Source organism: Chelonoidis abingdonii, chromosome 3 (genome assembly GCF_003597395.2).
Source record: "Chelonoidis abingdonii isolate Lonesome George chromosome 3, CheloAbing_2.0, whole genome shotgun sequence".
Taxonomy (NCBI): Eukaryota; Metazoa; Chordata; order Testudines; family Testudinidae; genus Chelonoidis; species Chelonoidis abingdonii.
The window spans coordinates 155,071,855-155,087,074 of NC_133771.1; the positions used below are offsets into that span (position 1 = coordinate 155,071,855).

The 15,220-nt window shown below is 56.8% G+C and overlaps 2 protein-coding genes across 3 annotated transcripts in view; one reads left to right on the forward strand and one right to left on the reverse strand.

Moving 5' to 3' along the window:
* Window positions 1–13,875, forward strand: part of CAPN11 (calpain 11) — a 31,530-nt gene extending 17,655 nt beyond the window's left edge. For both annotated transcript variants that reach the window (XM_032770443.2, XM_032770444.2), the window contains exons 6-22: window positions 45–213; window positions 1,565–1,648; window positions 1,731–1,816; window positions 2,057–2,131; window positions 3,112–3,272; window positions 3,722–3,891; window positions 4,112–4,123; window positions 5,156–5,367; window positions 5,891–5,930; window positions 6,264–6,329; window positions 7,120–7,177; window positions 7,286–7,350; window positions 8,502–8,570; window positions 8,675–8,753; window positions 9,332–9,448; window positions 11,008–11,066; window positions 11,672–13,875. In XM_032770443.2, coding sequence (XP_032626334.1) covers window positions 45–213; window positions 1,565–1,648; window positions 1,731–1,816; window positions 2,057–2,131; window positions 3,112–3,272; window positions 3,722–3,891; window positions 4,112–4,123; window positions 5,156–5,367; window positions 5,891–5,930; window positions 6,264–6,329; window positions 7,120–7,177; window positions 7,286–7,350; window positions 8,502–8,570; window positions 8,675–8,753; window positions 9,332–9,448; window positions 11,008–11,066; window positions 11,672–11,698 — 1,549 coding nt within the window. In that variant the 3' untranslated portion in view covers window positions 11,699–13,875. The remainder of the gene's footprint in view (window positions 1–44; window positions 214–1,564; window positions 1,649–1,730; window positions 1,817–2,056; window positions 2,132–3,111; window positions 3,273–3,721; window positions 3,892–4,111; window positions 4,124–5,155; window positions 5,368–5,890; window positions 5,931–6,263; window positions 6,330–7,119; window positions 7,178–7,285; window positions 7,351–8,501; window positions 8,571–8,674; window positions 8,754–9,331; window positions 9,449–11,007; window positions 11,067–11,671) is intronic.
* Window positions 1–15,220, reverse strand: part of NFKBIE (NFKB inhibitor epsilon) — a 216,876-nt gene that overhangs the window by 3,297 nt on the left and 198,359 nt on the right. The gene's annotated exons all lie outside the window — the stretch shown is intronic.

The following is a 15,220-nucleotide window of genomic DNA, read 5'->3' on the forward strand; positions in this document are numbered from 1 at the left end:
TGCTCTGGCGTCCCGCTCATCCGCTGGATCTGTCTGGTGTGCAGGCTGAACGGCTCCTATGAGGCCTTGTCAGGGGGCAGCACCACAGAGGGCTTTGAGGACTTCACTGGGGGCGTGTCGGAAATGTACGACCTCAAGCGGCCGCCCCGCAACCTATCCAGGATCATCAGCAAGGCGCTCGATAGAGGATCCCTGCTTGGCTGCTCCATTGATGTAAGGGGTGCCCCTCTTCCCTAAGGGGCTGTGGGGTGGTTGGGGCCCCTCCTCCTCCTTCCACCTCAGGCTCTGAGGCCAGATTGCTCCCTGCATCCCCCTCCATGCCCAATTGCCAAGGGAGAAGATGTAAAATCCTCCTTAACTGTGTCACAAGCCCCTTGCTAGAGAAGGTAACCCCCAGCTAGTGTCACCCCAGCAGGGCTGGCTGTAGCTTGAGGGGTGCGCCACCTCGATCTCCCCCACATAAGGACAGCATGCCCCCCTGATGAGCCCCAGCAGTGGGGGCTGGGGAGCAGAGCTGGTTCACAGTCTCTGTAGGCATCTGTATGGGGCCAGTCTTGCTGGCAGGGAAGGCCTGTGGGTGCAGAGAGATCATTCATGCCGCTCTGTCCCACTGGAGGGTTTTGGAACAAGCATGTGCCCCCTTGTGGTGAAATTTTGAATCAGCACCCACTGATCTGCCCTTTCCAAGGGAGCATGTTGGGGGCCATAAAACCAAAATCTCCCAAACAACTGCAGGGGCAGGTCAATCCAACCCTCTGAGGAGAGAAGCCAGCGGGTGGGGGCTTCAGCATTAGCTGCCAGTGGAAGGGACCCCAAAAGGTCATCGAGTCCAGCCCCCTGCCTTCACTAGCAGGAACAAGTACTGATTTTGCCCCAGATCCCTAAGTTGCCCTCTCAAGGATTGAATTCACAATCCTGCGTTTAGCAAGCCAATGCTCAAACCACTGCGCTATCCCTCTTGTACAGGCAGCCCCAAAGTGGGCAGTATCCATTCATCGCCCCCTGCCCCCTCAGCCCCTCCCAATGTGTTTTATTGCAGCTATCACTCCAGCAGAGCCCTCGTTGCAGCTGCTGCAGTGAGGGGGAGCAATTTCTGTCCAGTCCAGTACCACATTTAGGGAGAGTGACTGCAACTTGCTCTTTTCATATGGAGACTATAGCTCCCAGCATGCAGTGCGCTCCACCTTGAGGTGAATGGCTGGGCTGCTGGAACAAGGCATGCTGGGACTTGTAGTCTCCATGGACAGCATCGCCAGACAAGTCAGGGTATTCAGGGCTTTGGTTTGGACTTTTATACAGCACTGAGTTCAGGTGTTTGCCAGGCAGGCACTCGGGGCACAAGCAGGGGCTAGGTTGCTGGCTGTTGGGTGGAGTTGAATAGATTGGCCCACGTCACCAGCCCTGATCCTTTGGTTGATAGTGCCCGGTCCCTCCCCAGGGCTGGAGCAGCTTGGGATGGGGGCTCTCTGTGAGCAGGCAGCACGTCAGTGTCTCCTTAGCTAGAGGAAGAGGTGCTGGCTGTGGGCCAGGGGAAATGCACCAATTCCTTGTCCTCTCCCCTCAGATCACAAGTGCCTTTGATATGGAAGCAGTGACCTTCAAGAAGCTGGTGAAGGGGCATGCCTACTCTGTCACAGGCTTCACTGAGGTGAGTGGCTGCCTGGGACCAAGAGAAATTACATGGCTCAGCCTGTGACATCAATTTAACCTCTACCTCTGAATTTTGCCAGGTAGAATACCGGGGTCGCCAGGAACAGCTCATCCGCATCAGGAACCCCTGGGGTCAGGTGGAGTGGACTGGAGCCTGGTGTGACGGGTGGGTGAGAGACGGGTGCCATGCCAGCATTGTGTGGTCCTGCAGGGAGGGAAGTCTTGTTGTGTGTGGTCCGGGTGCTGTTTGCATGGCACTGCTAAGAGAGAGCTCGCACACATGTGGCAGATAAAGGTGCAGCTCCAAGGTGAGCTGTGAAGTGTCTGGCACTGGGGCGTATCAGGGAGGGTGGCACAGTTCAGTATTAGTGTCCCCTGTCTCACTGCCTCTCTCCTGCCATCCCAGGTCCTCCGAGTGGAACAACGTGGACCCCACACAGAGGGAGGAGCTGCAGCTGAAAATGGAGGATGGTGAGTTCTGGTGAGTATCAGCAGAGAGAGATGGTGCCATTCTCCAGCACCCAAGAGACAGGGCAGCCTGCACCTGTTCCAGATGTGGGATGGGGCCATAAGATTCTGATCCTTGGGGGATCACATTCTTTGTCCTAATTGACTGAATTCCTACCAAATCAGAAGCCTAGGAAAGTGTCTCCATCTCCCCAGTTAATAACTCTGCACTTCTGCAGCCCTTCCTTCCAGCCAGACGCTACGGAGCTGGCTAGCCCTCCAGGCATGCAAGCAGGACCTGTCGTGGCACGTCCGCACGCCACATCCTGTCACCTCTGTTCCAGTTGCAGGCTGTTGCCATGGTGGTCCTGCTGTGCCCCTCACCTTCCCCAGCACGCCATTGAGAGCGCCTGCTTCTTGGCCCAGAGTTAGGGCAAGGGAGTCCGGTGGGGTTTGTTGCCCCAAAGATGGAAATAGAGCTGGGGGATTAGCAGAGGGCTTCACTGCACGCAGCTCTGCTAAGGGAACCTGTCCTCAGGGTGGAACTCAGCCAGGCTGATGATATGAAGGACCCCAGCTGGGCTGCGTGGAGCTTGGGCCAGCAGGAGGGACACTTATTCCAGGCTGCTGCCAGTGAACCCAGATGAGTCCCCTCTGCACTCAGACTTGTTGGGGTGGCGATAGCAAATAGGACTGGGACAGGAATGTGAGGGAATAGCCTTTGCTGGCCCCAAGCATTGTTGGCTCAGACAGCAGTAGGGGGTGAGCTGGATGGGACCCCCTGAGTGTGACTCTTGTACCTCTCCCTTGTCTGAGAGCTCCTGAGCAGTGGGGCACAGGGAAGGGGTTAGAGCCAGGAAGGTGAGGGCCCCCTGGATGGGAGACCAGGAGCCCGTCTGTCTCCCCTGCACCACCCCCAAGCCTCTCCAGCACCGTTGAAGAAACCCCCTGGTGGAGAGATCCAAGTTGTGTGGAGTCTCAGTCTTTTCTCTGCCTCCCCTCCCCCATGTTCAGGATGGCTTTCAAGGACTTCATGAGGGAGTTCTCCAGGTTAGAGATCTGTAATCTGACCCCTGATGCCCTAGACAAGGACAGCGTGAGCAAGTGGCACACAACTCTGTTTGAAGGTTCCTGGCGCAGAGGCAGCACAGCAGGGGGCTGCAGGAACCACGCAGGTACCACCCACCACCAGCCTGTTCCTTAAGGGACCTAGGGTTCAACAGTTCCTAACCTGGGGTTACAAATGAGTGTAGACACTTAAGCCCTACGTTCATGAACCCAAGTTCTACTAACCCTGGGCTTACGTTGCAGTGTAGACATACCCAAAGACTCCAGTTTTCATCAGGGAGCACAGTGATGCTCTATGAGCGAGTCTGCCGTGGGGTGGGGGTTGTGGGGCCTGTCCCTGTTCTGGAAGAGGGGAGCCGCTGGGCGAGGAACAAACTGTAGCCCAGCACATCTGAGCCCTGCAATGAGGAGGAAGTGGCTGGTGATCAGAGACACCGGGCGGGATGCAGGAGCCTACTCCTTGCATAGCATTCGCTATGGGGAAGTGGGTGCGGTGGGGGAGGAGGCTCTGGGGCCTGCTCACCTGATCCATTATTCCACCTCCTCTTTCCTGCAGCCACATTCTGGATTAACCCACAGTTCAAGATCAAACTCCTGGAGGAGGACGACGACCCTGAGGACGATGAGGTGGCCTGCAGCTTCCTGGTGGCCTTGATGCAGAAGCACCGGCGGAAGGAGCGGAAGATAGGGGGAGACATGCACACCATCGGCTTTGCCGTCTACGAGGTAGCCCCTGGGTGTTGCTCAGCACCCCTTAGGGGTGCGGAGTCCCCCATCCTAACCCACATGGGGGCAGCACTGCTGAGCTCCAGAGGGATCCCACAAGCCCTGTTAGTGGGGTGACTTTCCCCACTCGCCCCCCATACAGCACTGAGCTCAAGAGGCAGTGGGCAGGGCCTCCGCTCCCCACACACAGGTCCTGATCTCTTTCTTCTCCCTTCCACAGGTCCCAGAGGAGGTACGTCCTGAGCTGCCAATCCCCACTGCTGTAAGGTGTGAGAAGAGGAGTGGTAGGGCTGGCAGGAAGGAGTTAATTCAGAGCCTGAATTCCTGAGGTCCATCAGCCCTGGGGATTCCTGCCTCAGCCTTTCATCAGTTCCATCAGCCTGCTAGGGTGACCCCTGGCCAAGCCTTCCCTGGGCTGGCAGTAGAAAGCATGCAAAGTGTGCTTGGCAAGGGAATGCCAGGAGGAGCTGGCTGATGCTTGGCCTGGCTGGTGTCATGGGCTCAGCGTGCTCAGGTTGGGGGGCAGGAAGATCCCCACTCCCTGGAGCAAGCGTGGCCAACCTGTGGCTCCGGAGCCACATGCAGCTCTTCAGAAGTTAGTATGCGGCTCCTTTCATAGGCACCAACTCAAGGGCTGGAGCTACAGGCACCAACTTTCCAATGTACCAGGGGCTGCTCACTGTTCAACCTCTGGCTCTGCCACAGGCCCTGCCCCAACTCCACCCCTTCCTGTTTCCTCCCCGAGCCTGCAATGCCTTTGCTCCTCCCCTGCCCCCCATAGCCTCCTGCTTGCCACAAAACAGCTGATAGGGAATGCAGGGAGGGAGGGGAAGGCGCTGATCCGTGGGGTTGCTAGTGGGTGGGAGATGCTGGGAGCAGGTGGAGGGAGCTGCTGGGGGGCTGCTGACGTGTTACTGTGGCCCTTTGGCAACAAATTCTGGCTCCTTCTCAGGCTCTGGTTGGCCAACCCTGCCCTGGAGTAATCGCACACTGCAGTGTGTGCATGGGGCAGGGGCTATCTTCTTGCCTCCAGAAGCTGCAGCATTGGTCAGTGTTGAGAGACCAGACACTGGATTAGCTGGGCTGGGCTAGTCTAACAACTTCCTGGAGATGGTCTGTCCGGGGTGGGTAGGTTTGATGGGTGCCCTCCACCCCAGAGCCCTGAATCTGCAGCTGTGTTGGTATTCTAACGTGTCCGGGGCCCTGGGCAGCTCCTTCCCTGCCGGTAGCTGGGCTGTTACCCATGAGTGTGTCTGGTCCCCAGGCCAAGGGCCTCCAGAACGTGCACCTGAAGAAGGAGTTCTTCCTGCGGAACCAGTCCCGGGCACGCTCAGAGACCTTCATCAACCTCCGGGAGGTGAGCAACAAGATCCAGCTGCCCCCGGGCGAGTACCTCATTGTGCCCTCCACCTTCGAGCCACACAAGGAGGCCGACTTTGTCCTGCGCGTCTTCACTGAGAAGCAGTCGGATACAGAGTGAGTCTACATGTGAGATAAGCGGCTGAGTTTCAGATCAGGCTCTGGGGACATGATAGCCCAGCTCAGGCCTGGTATGGCTGTGGTGTTCCCTAGGCAGATCTGGCTGAGTGGGAGGCGTCTTCAGAACATACTGACGTGGGAGAGGGCAGTCCCCTCCCCAGGTTTGAGCATTGGGATCGGAGCCCCACAAAGCTGCAGGGAAGAGGCCTGACTCTTCCCTGCCCATCATTCCATGTCTGTGTTGCCATGTGTCTCTGTGCTTTGTATCCCCGGGGTGTCTGGTTCCCCCCAGATCAGGGGTAGGACAGGGTCCCCAGGTCATGTTCCTGGGGCCCCTCTCCCCAGGGATCTCAGAGCTCGGGTTTCTCTCCCCAAACCTGCTGACCTGTCTGATCTAGCCACGCTAGGGGGTACACCATGCTCCCCACCCCCACAGCCCACCACGCCTATCGGGACCCCACTCCTCTCCCAGCTGGCATGCTGCCCCCTCACTCACTGGGTCTCCCTCTTGTCTCCCCAGGGAGCTAGATGAGGAGATCACCGCGGATCTGCCGGATGAGGTAAGAGGCCACCAAACCCAAGCCAGTGGGGGTGCAGGGCAGCACAGTGGGGTATGGGGGAAGAGAGCTCCAGCTGGGGGCTGGCTGCATTCATGTGCCCAATGCTGGTTTGAAATGGCCCCTCGGCCAGAGGACAGACTGGGCTGAGGGGCGGAGGGCAGATGATGGTAGAGAACTGGTGGGGAGCTGAAGGGCAGCTGGAGGAGGGGTGCAGAGAGCTCCCCCTGTTGGCTCTTTTCAGTAGCAGCCTAGATGTGATGGCAGCTCAGCTTTAGTGGGAGGAGAGAGTCCAGAGCTTGTTTGATAACCTGCCCCTGGTTTGTGTCACCCCAGGAAGAGCTCTCGGAGGACGATGTGGACAGCTCTTTCAGGAATATGTTCCAGCAGCTTGCAGGAGAGGTGGGTGCTGCAGCTCTGGGCTCTGTTAATGCCCCCTCCCCCTCCCCGGGGCCCTTTGTGCTAGCAGCAGGTTGGAAGCATTCTGTGAATCAGAAATGAGGGAGGGGCTGTTGTTTGTATCCCTTTCAGGATCAGGCCCTGTTGTGCTGGGCACTGAGCACGCACAGCTGAGACGCTCCCTGCCCTGAACAGCCCCCAAGCTCCGCAGCAGGGGTGTGGACATCAGTCTCAGAGCTGTAAGGGAGATGACCCTCACTGCGGCAAGGCTGGGATGCTCTGTACCCAGCTGGGGGCTTCGTCACTCAATGACTCAGCCCCTTCCTCCCTCTGGGTGTCGGGCACGACCTGGCTCCATAAGTACTGGGCCTGAGCGTTTATGCCTCACTTCATTAGAGGGCAAGACCCTGCCCTCTCCCCCATGGAGACCCCGCAGGCTGTGGGTGGGGAAGTCCTGCTTTACCAATGCTCCTAAGTCTTTTCCTGCTCCTGTTTCGTACCTCAGTGGAGCAGATGTGGAGGGTCCTGGCCGCAAGTGAGGTGCTGCTAACCAGCAGGTCTCCTTCACCGACAGCAGAGAGCAGACATGGGTCATCACACAGCACTTGGGGGGAGGGAGAAAATCCCTGCTTGGGGGGTGATTTGACGGGGTCAGAAAGGGGTCCAGGTGCTGTCTGAACCACGCCTGGCACTAAGGAGACCCACCACCCTGGTGTCTTGTGAACGAGTCTGGGGGAGGTGCCCAGCTGAGTGGAGCAGATGAGGCGTCGCTAATCCTTTGCCCTCTCGCCAGGACATGGAAATCAGCGTCTTTGAGCTCAGGACTATTCTGAACAGAGTCGTCACCAGACGTAAGTGCTGCCCCTGGTCTCTCCCCCATCCTTGCCACTCTTGCTCGCTCGCTCCCCTGCTCTGTGACTCATTCTCCCAATAACAGTGTTTCCTTCCCCCACCCCCAGACAAAGACCTGAAGACAGATGGGTTCAGCATGGAGTCCTGCCGCAACATGATCAACCTGATGGACGTATCCCGCTGTGTGCTGGGGAGAGGGGGAGCCTCTCCCGTGGGGACCCACCCTTCTGGCAGAGACCCCTTTTCCTGAGCTGGGATGGGGGGTGGGTTTGGTTTGGGTCTCTGACTCCCAACCCAGGTAGTTTCAATAGAGGCCCAGCCCAGCATGTCTCCCCAGATGTCTACTCTGTATCCTCGCCCAGGCTCATTTCTTGCTGGGAGGTTAGATTCTGGCAGTAGCAGCACCGTGGACCCTTGCTCCAGTGCCTCTGACCTGGCCCGCTGGCCATGGTGCAGGCTGGAGCAGCAGGCTTTCTAGAACAAGCTTTCATTTCCTCTCCATGCCCGCTGCCCAGGGAGCTGTGCCTGCTCCAGCCCAGAGCCTGGCCACACCTTTAGTTTCTCTTCTGCCTTCCCCTTTTTGATAGGAAGTGCCCCACTGCTCAGTTCCCTCTATCAGTACACTCTCATGCACCACGCCTGGGACCCTTTGCTGCCCAGCAGTGACCTGCTCCATCTCTGGGCTGGGGGCAGACACAGGGAGATCCCTGGCCCCAAGTGGGACTCAGTGAGGGTATACCAGGTTCTCACCCAAACTCCTTCAGTGGAGCAGCATCCGCCTCCCCCATTGTTCTGTCCAATTGCTGGGGATGGAGTGGGGAATCAGCAACTGGTCTGTGCTCCCAGCTCACACTGAGAGCCACTAGGGCAGTGCCAGGGAGTCACAATCACTGAGGAGCAAGAATTCACCACCACCGCAGCCCACCTTCCACAGCACCCAGAGATGGATGGGAGCACATGCCAGTCCAGCTCTTAGAGCCACTCTGATCCCCGAGCCCCGTCACAAATTTTATGTACACAGTGCCATAGACATGCAGCCACCTCTGGGGTGGGGCACAACAGCTGTTTAACTGCTGCACAGCACAGCAGCGTGAGGGGATCCTGTGCCTAGTTCATGCAACAGGGAAGGGAGAGGGGCCAAATGGAACTGAGCAGATTAGAATATGGCCTGGCTAAAAGCACTGTTCTTGCCACAAGTACCCTGGGATCTTGAATGAACACAAGTGGCCAGGTCCTTTCCCTTCCCAACCTCTTCCTGCCCCTCCCTGCACTCAGGGTTACACACCCTTGGCTGGTCACTTTCTCCTTGACTCTGCTCCCCAGAAAGATGGCAGCGCCCGCCTTGGCCTTGTGGAATTCCAGATCCTGTGGAACAAGATCCGGAGCTGGCTGGTAAGGTGCTGGCTTGTGGAGCGCTGGAGCGAGAGACATTCCTCCGTGCTAGGGTATGGGGTGCGGGCCAGCCTGGTCTTTACTCCCACATTGTGTCATTGCAGACAATCTTCCGCAACCATGACGTGGACTCGTCAGGGACCATGAGCTCCTATGAGATGCGCATGGCTCTGGAATCAGCTGGTAAATCAGGAGGGCATGAGGGAAGGTCCCTGGGCTGGGATAGGGGAATATGTTGAGCTTGGACCCTGCATGAAAGTACCTGGCAGCTGGATCAAGCCTGATACCCTCCTGGTGCCATCAGCTCAGAGTCCGCCAGCCATTGTATTAGGGTCACACCTGAGATCTGTCCTGGCTTCCCTGCACCCAGTGCCTGGGGTCTGCTGACTGCTCTGCACTGTCCGTACTGTCCGTAATCCTGTGGTCACAGTAGTGCTAGTCTGAGTGCCTTGATACTAGATGAGTCTGGGCTCCAGGCAGGGCGGGCCTGACCTCTCGCCACTCCATTGTGGGGCTGGCTTCCTGGCAGAGGGGAATCCAGGGGACCGAGCAGGCTGCGTGTCCCAGCTATGGATTGGGGGAGTGAGCTGTAAGCAGAGGGCTAGTGTCCCCTAGCCGATTGGCCCCTTATTGCAGGACGGGCTGAATTCTGTTTCCACCTCCCAGCTGGCACTGAAACCCAAGGAGTGTGGCCCCCTCTTTCTGTAGCCCATCCCACGCTCCCCTCGGGACTAACGGCTTCCCCCATCTCTGCCCTCCAGGCTTCAAGCTGAATAACAAGCTGCACCAGGTGGTGGTGGCACGCTATGCCGATGCAGACCTGGGCGTGGACTTTGATAACTTCGTCTGCTGCCTGGTCAAGCTGGAGGCCATGTTCAGTAAGTGCCATCTGTAGGGCACAGCAGCACCCGCAACTTCCAGGCAGGAGGTCCAGAGGAAATCTCTCCTGCAACCAAAACTGGCAGGAGATCAGGGAAGCCAAGTGGCATTGCCTGGGTTGGGGATGGGTTAACACCCCTGTTCCTACTGGAGCCTGGAAGAAAACCTTGATTTTAAGCTTCACCTGAAACAGAAGTATCAGGGGGTAGCCGTGTTAGTCTGTATATCAACAAAAACAACAAGGAGTCCGGTGGCACCTTGAAGACTAACAGGTTTATTTGGGCATAAGCTTTTGTGAGTAAAAAACCTCACTTTTTCCATCTGAAGAAGTGGGTTTTTACCCACGAAAGCTTATGCCCAAATAAATCTGTTAGTCTTTAAGGGCCACAGGACTCCTTGTTGTTTATCTGAAAGATAGCATTTCCCCTAGTGGGGCTGATGGAGTCAGAAGGGAGAGTGCCCCCTACTGTGTCACTGACATCACCCCCAGCAGCAAAGCCCCACTGAGGATGCTACTGGGCGTTAGGATTGACTTGCTGTCACGGATCCGCAGGATTGGTGCTACACCACCAACTTTGGAACAGTCTGTAGGAGGAGCCCCTTCAGTGTGCCAGGCCTCCCAGAGGTCTCACTCTTCCTCCCCGGGGAAGCCACGGGGCCTCACTCCCTCCTTAGACTGGACCTCTGGGTCTTCAGCCCTCCTGCTTCACCCAGTGATCTCTGTTCAGCAGGTCCAGCAGAGATAGACTCCTGCCACAGACTTGGACACACAGACAGCATGGTCAAAACAGTCAGGTTTATTAGTCCACTGGAGCACAGCAGAGGAAGTCCTGGGGGTAGGCTGGAGAGCTGAAGGTTAAAGCATAGTCCATTCTGGTTAGCCCAGCCAAGCTGGAGTGAACCCCTTTGTTCAAGCTCTGTCCAGGTTAGAGCTCTGACTCCTTCCAGCAGCCAACTCTTATCCTCCCACCTTTCCACTTCTTTGTTATGGGGGGCAATACACTTCCTCCCTCTCTCTGGGTGGTTGGCTGTTAGGTGTCAGTGTCCTGGTGAGTAGATTTGCTGCTGTCTTCTCAGATGCTCCATTGACCTGGGAACTAGTGCCCTTCACTTAAGTGCTACAGCTGTGCCGATGCAGCGTTTTAAGTGTAGACCTGCCCTTAGCCTGCTCTGAGAGTCCTTTTCCACCCACTGGGTTACAATGCAGCATAAAGGGGAAACTGAGGCATAAACAAGACTCATAAAAATATTCATACTTTGTCACAAAGTGCGCCCTGGGTTTTCAGGGAGATCTCCTATCCAATTCCTGATTCAGTCTGACCCTGCTCAGCTTGCAGAGCTGGGCTGGTATCAAGTGTGGCCTAGCTGTCCATATTGAGGTGCAGCTGTGACATACTGGAATTGCCCATAATCAGTGGCTCCCACCCCACATGGTGTGGCTGTACAGCTGCTAACCCAGGGGCTGGGCATTCAGGGGAGGATTCATGGCTGAGAGGGAAAAGGAAAAGCTTGTGCCAGCTGCCCCCTGAGCAGCTCTCACTCCTTCTGCCCCCTGCAGGATTCTTCCGCAGCATGGACTCCGAAGGCACCGGCACAGCAGTGATGAACCTGACCCAGGTGAGAGCAAGCCCTGAGCAGCCAGAGGGCAAAGGGAGCTCTCCAGTGGAGCTGCGGAAGCTGGGTGGATCCTGGGGTGTAAGGGGGATCTCAATTAGAGAAGGGGGAGCCCTCCAGACTCCTGGGGTAGGGAAGGGAAAGAGAGTCCTAACCCAAAAAATGGTGGGGAGGGGGATGGCAGACCCCTCCCCTCCACATCCTCCCTCAGCCAGCTCTCTGCAGCTGCACTGGCTGCTGGGCAGCATTCCTAGCTCAGTGAAATCCCCAATAGGAACAGATACTGCTTAGGGCCTGGTTTCCTCACCACTCCCATCCCCTGCAGCGTGGGATGTGCCCAGCCCTGGTGCCCATCTGATCCCCTGAAACAGAACAACGAAGGCTTTAACTCCAACTGAGTTGTGGACCAAGCTAGTGGGCTGGGGGAGGATCATTACTATAGCCCCTGCCCCTCCAATCCTAGCCCCAGTTCGTTCACTGTCCCCCTATTGGTGGCTCAGTCCAGGTGGAAGCCCAGGCTTTGGATCCCCCTCTGTTGCAGCCTGGTGGGGCAGCAGTTTGTGGCTCCCTTTCTCCACCAGGCCATTCACTCTTTCCTCTCCCCACAGTGGTTGCTGCTGACAATGTGTGGCTAGGAGCAGAGATGGACCCGTGCCGGCTGAAACACCCCGATGGGCTGGGACACCCCACAGTGCCTGTCCCTCAGATTTACAGACATGAAATGTCCATCATCACCCCCGCTCCTTGCCTCTTTGTCCCTCTCCCTCCCCATCCCACACTGAGCCCATGGACCTGAGCCCATCTCCCAGCAGGACACACTCCAGCGTCGTGTTGCCCCTTTTCAACCCAAGCAGCTAGTCAGTTTGGGGCCCTGTGGGTGTTCCAGCTGGGAGGAAAAATTGGCGCTAGGCCGATCTCTCTTTGATGCAGTTTTGTTTATTTGCAAAGAATGTACAAAGTCCTGTATCTGTGAAGGCAGAGGGAATCATACAGCATGAACCAGTTTCTTTGGTTCACAGCACCAAGATTTGTCTTTTCACCTGCACCCCGGACCCAAAAACCTCTCCCCAGGTTTCTTCCGGGGTCAGCCACCGTGCTTTTCCTTCCACCTGTGTCTCTCATTCAGTCTGCCACACAGTTTGTGTTATTCCCCCATATACACACACGCACACCTGCTGACCATACCCAGTCGTACCTTCTGCCCACCAGGTGCTAGTTTCTGGGCAGACTATTAGGTTTTGTTTCAGGTGTGACCCCTTAGCTGTCTCTTGTGATGGACTTAAACGAGGGACTTATTCACACATCAGTTAGAAGCTTTAACTCAACACACAACAAAGGTTTCACCCAGCTTGTAACAGTCCCAATGGCCAAGCCTCTCTAGCTCATTCCCAATTGTGGGCATGGCTTGTACCCCGCAATAGGAGGAGGTTGGGGAGGGCACATGGGGGTATGCTGCATGTCAAGTCATTGCACATGGTCTTCAGACCAGCAACTCTAGCTGCATGTAGCAGGGTGCCAGTAAGGGATGGAACTTGACTGCAGGGTGCAGAGGACCTGGCCCCCCAAGGGGGTGGGGAGGTGGGTGGGATCTGTGTCACTTCCTGGGGGACTGCTCTGGCCCATGCTGGCCATTGGTGCCAGTTTGATTTTGTGAGTGAATCCCACCAGGACTCCGCACTGGGAATCATGACCCTGCATCTTTGCTAGGGGCTGGGCAGTGAGCTCAGGGGCTGAGATGCAGCCAGGGTGGGTTTTGCCTCTGGTTAAAACCAAGCAGAGGCACTTGAGAGGAGGGGAAAGATCTAGTGGCTCAGAACCAGGCAGTGGGACTTCTGGATCCTGTCCCTGGCTCTGGGAGTGGAGTCTGATTTAGGGTTGGAGGAAGGAGCAGGGAGTCAGGACTCCTGGCTGCTGAGCTGTTCTAAGCACTTACATGCTTATCACCATACTGCCTGAACACCTCCTAAAAATGGCCATGACCAAAGTATAAAACCTCCTTGTGGGTCAGGAGTCTTGGGCCCTAGCCCCACCTGTCACTGACTCGTGTGGCCTTGGGTGTGTCTCTTCGGCCGCTCTGAGCCTTAGCCCATGTCTACACTAGAGAGCTTACAGCAGCACCGCTGTAAGATCTCTTGTGTAGCCACTCCGTGCTGACAGGAGAATGCTCTCCCGTAAGCATCATAAAACCACCCTCACGAGCTGAGGTAGCTGTGGCAGCAGGAGAAGCTCTTTTGCCAACATAGCGCAGTGCACACCAGCACTTCTGCTGGTGTAACTTATGTTGTGCGGGGGTGTTTTTTCTTCACACCCATGAGTGACGTAAGTTACAGCGACAAAAGTGGTTGTGTAGACAAGCCCGCAGTCTCTTCACCCCAGGGTTCCTGAGTGCAAGAAGTTTGTGATGAATGTTACTCTTCCACCTGCTGTTTTGGAAGGGGCAGCACACCCTCTATCTGCCCTAGAGAGAAGTTTAGGGTTTTCTCTCCCCTGTACCACCTCCCTGGTGTCTCGACAGGAAGAGTGTGTGATTCCCTCCCCCCAGGGGTGAGTTCCTTTCTTGCTCCCTCATTTCATGGCCTCTGTGCTGCTGCTGCAGTGGGGTGGTCCTAGCCTGGGCTCGGTCCAAAGCCCCTGCCCTGAGGCAGGGGTGTGGGCAGCGGCACTAGCACTTGGCCCTCCACCCCACCCCTTGCCTATGCATTTCTGGAGGATATGGCTGTGGAAATAACCACTTCTGCTCGGCTGGCAGAGCTGCCTCCCCAGCCCCTGCTCACCATGTAGTCTGGATAATAAATAGAGATCTGTACAAACACCACCTCTGCAGTGCGTGATTGGTGGCATAAAACTCTCGCAGGGACATGGATCTAAAGCCAGCCCCTGTGCACAGCCTGGGCTGCTAGGCCAAGTAGGGGAGTAGCCCCCATATGCACTAGAGCAGAGCAAAGGGTCTGTCCCTCTCCAACAGTGTCTGGGGATAGAGCCTGGGAATTAGCCCTTGGGCAGTAGGGTGATGGCAATGCTCCCTCCCTGCCCAGCGTGCCACAGCATAGTGGGTGCTGTCAGAAAGCGCCACACCCCCATCTCTGCTAAACTACGGTGGAGGCTGAACCAGGGTTTGAGGCAGAGGATGGGGCAAGTGGTAAAGTGTTCTGAGTGAGGCGGCCAGTCTATGCCAGGGCCCAGCTCCCGCAGGGATGAGACATGTAGCTGTGTCAAGGAAAGGCTGAATGGAGCCCAAGTTGGAATGGGATTCTGCTTTCCAGGGTGCATGGGATTACAGCTACCTTCTGGGCACATGCAGAGGGGCAGTGCTGTCTGTGGGAATAACAGAAGGGAGTTGAGGCCTAACAGGCCATTAGCCTTCCCTCCCCCTGCCCACAAATGTGGGGGGCAGCCTTGTTCTCCCTGGGAAGTTCTGTGGACCAACAGGCAGGGCTGGGCTGGAAGGAATCCCCAAGCCCTGGCCACAGCTGCTGAGGGGAAACCCAGCATCTGCCCAAGAGGACTCTATTGGTGGGGACTAGGGCCACAGCTGGCATTTCTGGGGGTGAAGTGACTCAGCTGGTGCTTGGGGTGGCAATCTGCAAGGGGCAGCAGTCCTTGTGTTTTTGCCCCCAAGCAGTATGCTAAATTGCCACCATGGACCACAGGGGCAGTCCGTGCACCGTTAGGGCGGCACGCACGTTTCCACAGTGGCGGCAATTCGGCGGCAGCTTCTATGTTCAGCTGTCCACAGCAGCGCAGCTTCTGGCTGAAGACAGAAGCTGCCGCTGAATTGCCGCTGCAGCGGAAATGTATGTGCTGCTCTAATGGCGTATGGACTGCCCCCTGCCATCCGCGGCGCCAATTCGGCGCACTGCTTGGGGCGGCGAAAACAGTAGAGCTGGCCCTGAAGTGACTCTACTGGGTTTCAGCTTTTTGCCCTGCTGTCCTGTGTGTGTGCTGCTGGGGGTGCTGTCCCAGCTCTGGGTGGGGGTGAGATGGGGTGAGGCTGCAAGCCTGCTGTTGCATTAGAAGGGTAATTAACTAGGTCCCAGCCCTGAAACACTGCCTGCCCTATGCCCTGGGTATAATTTCCTGAGGCATTTCTGCCTGGCAATCACTAGAGGGAAGTACAGCTCTTCTCCACAGCCCGCCTGGCAGAGTCCTCAAGTGCC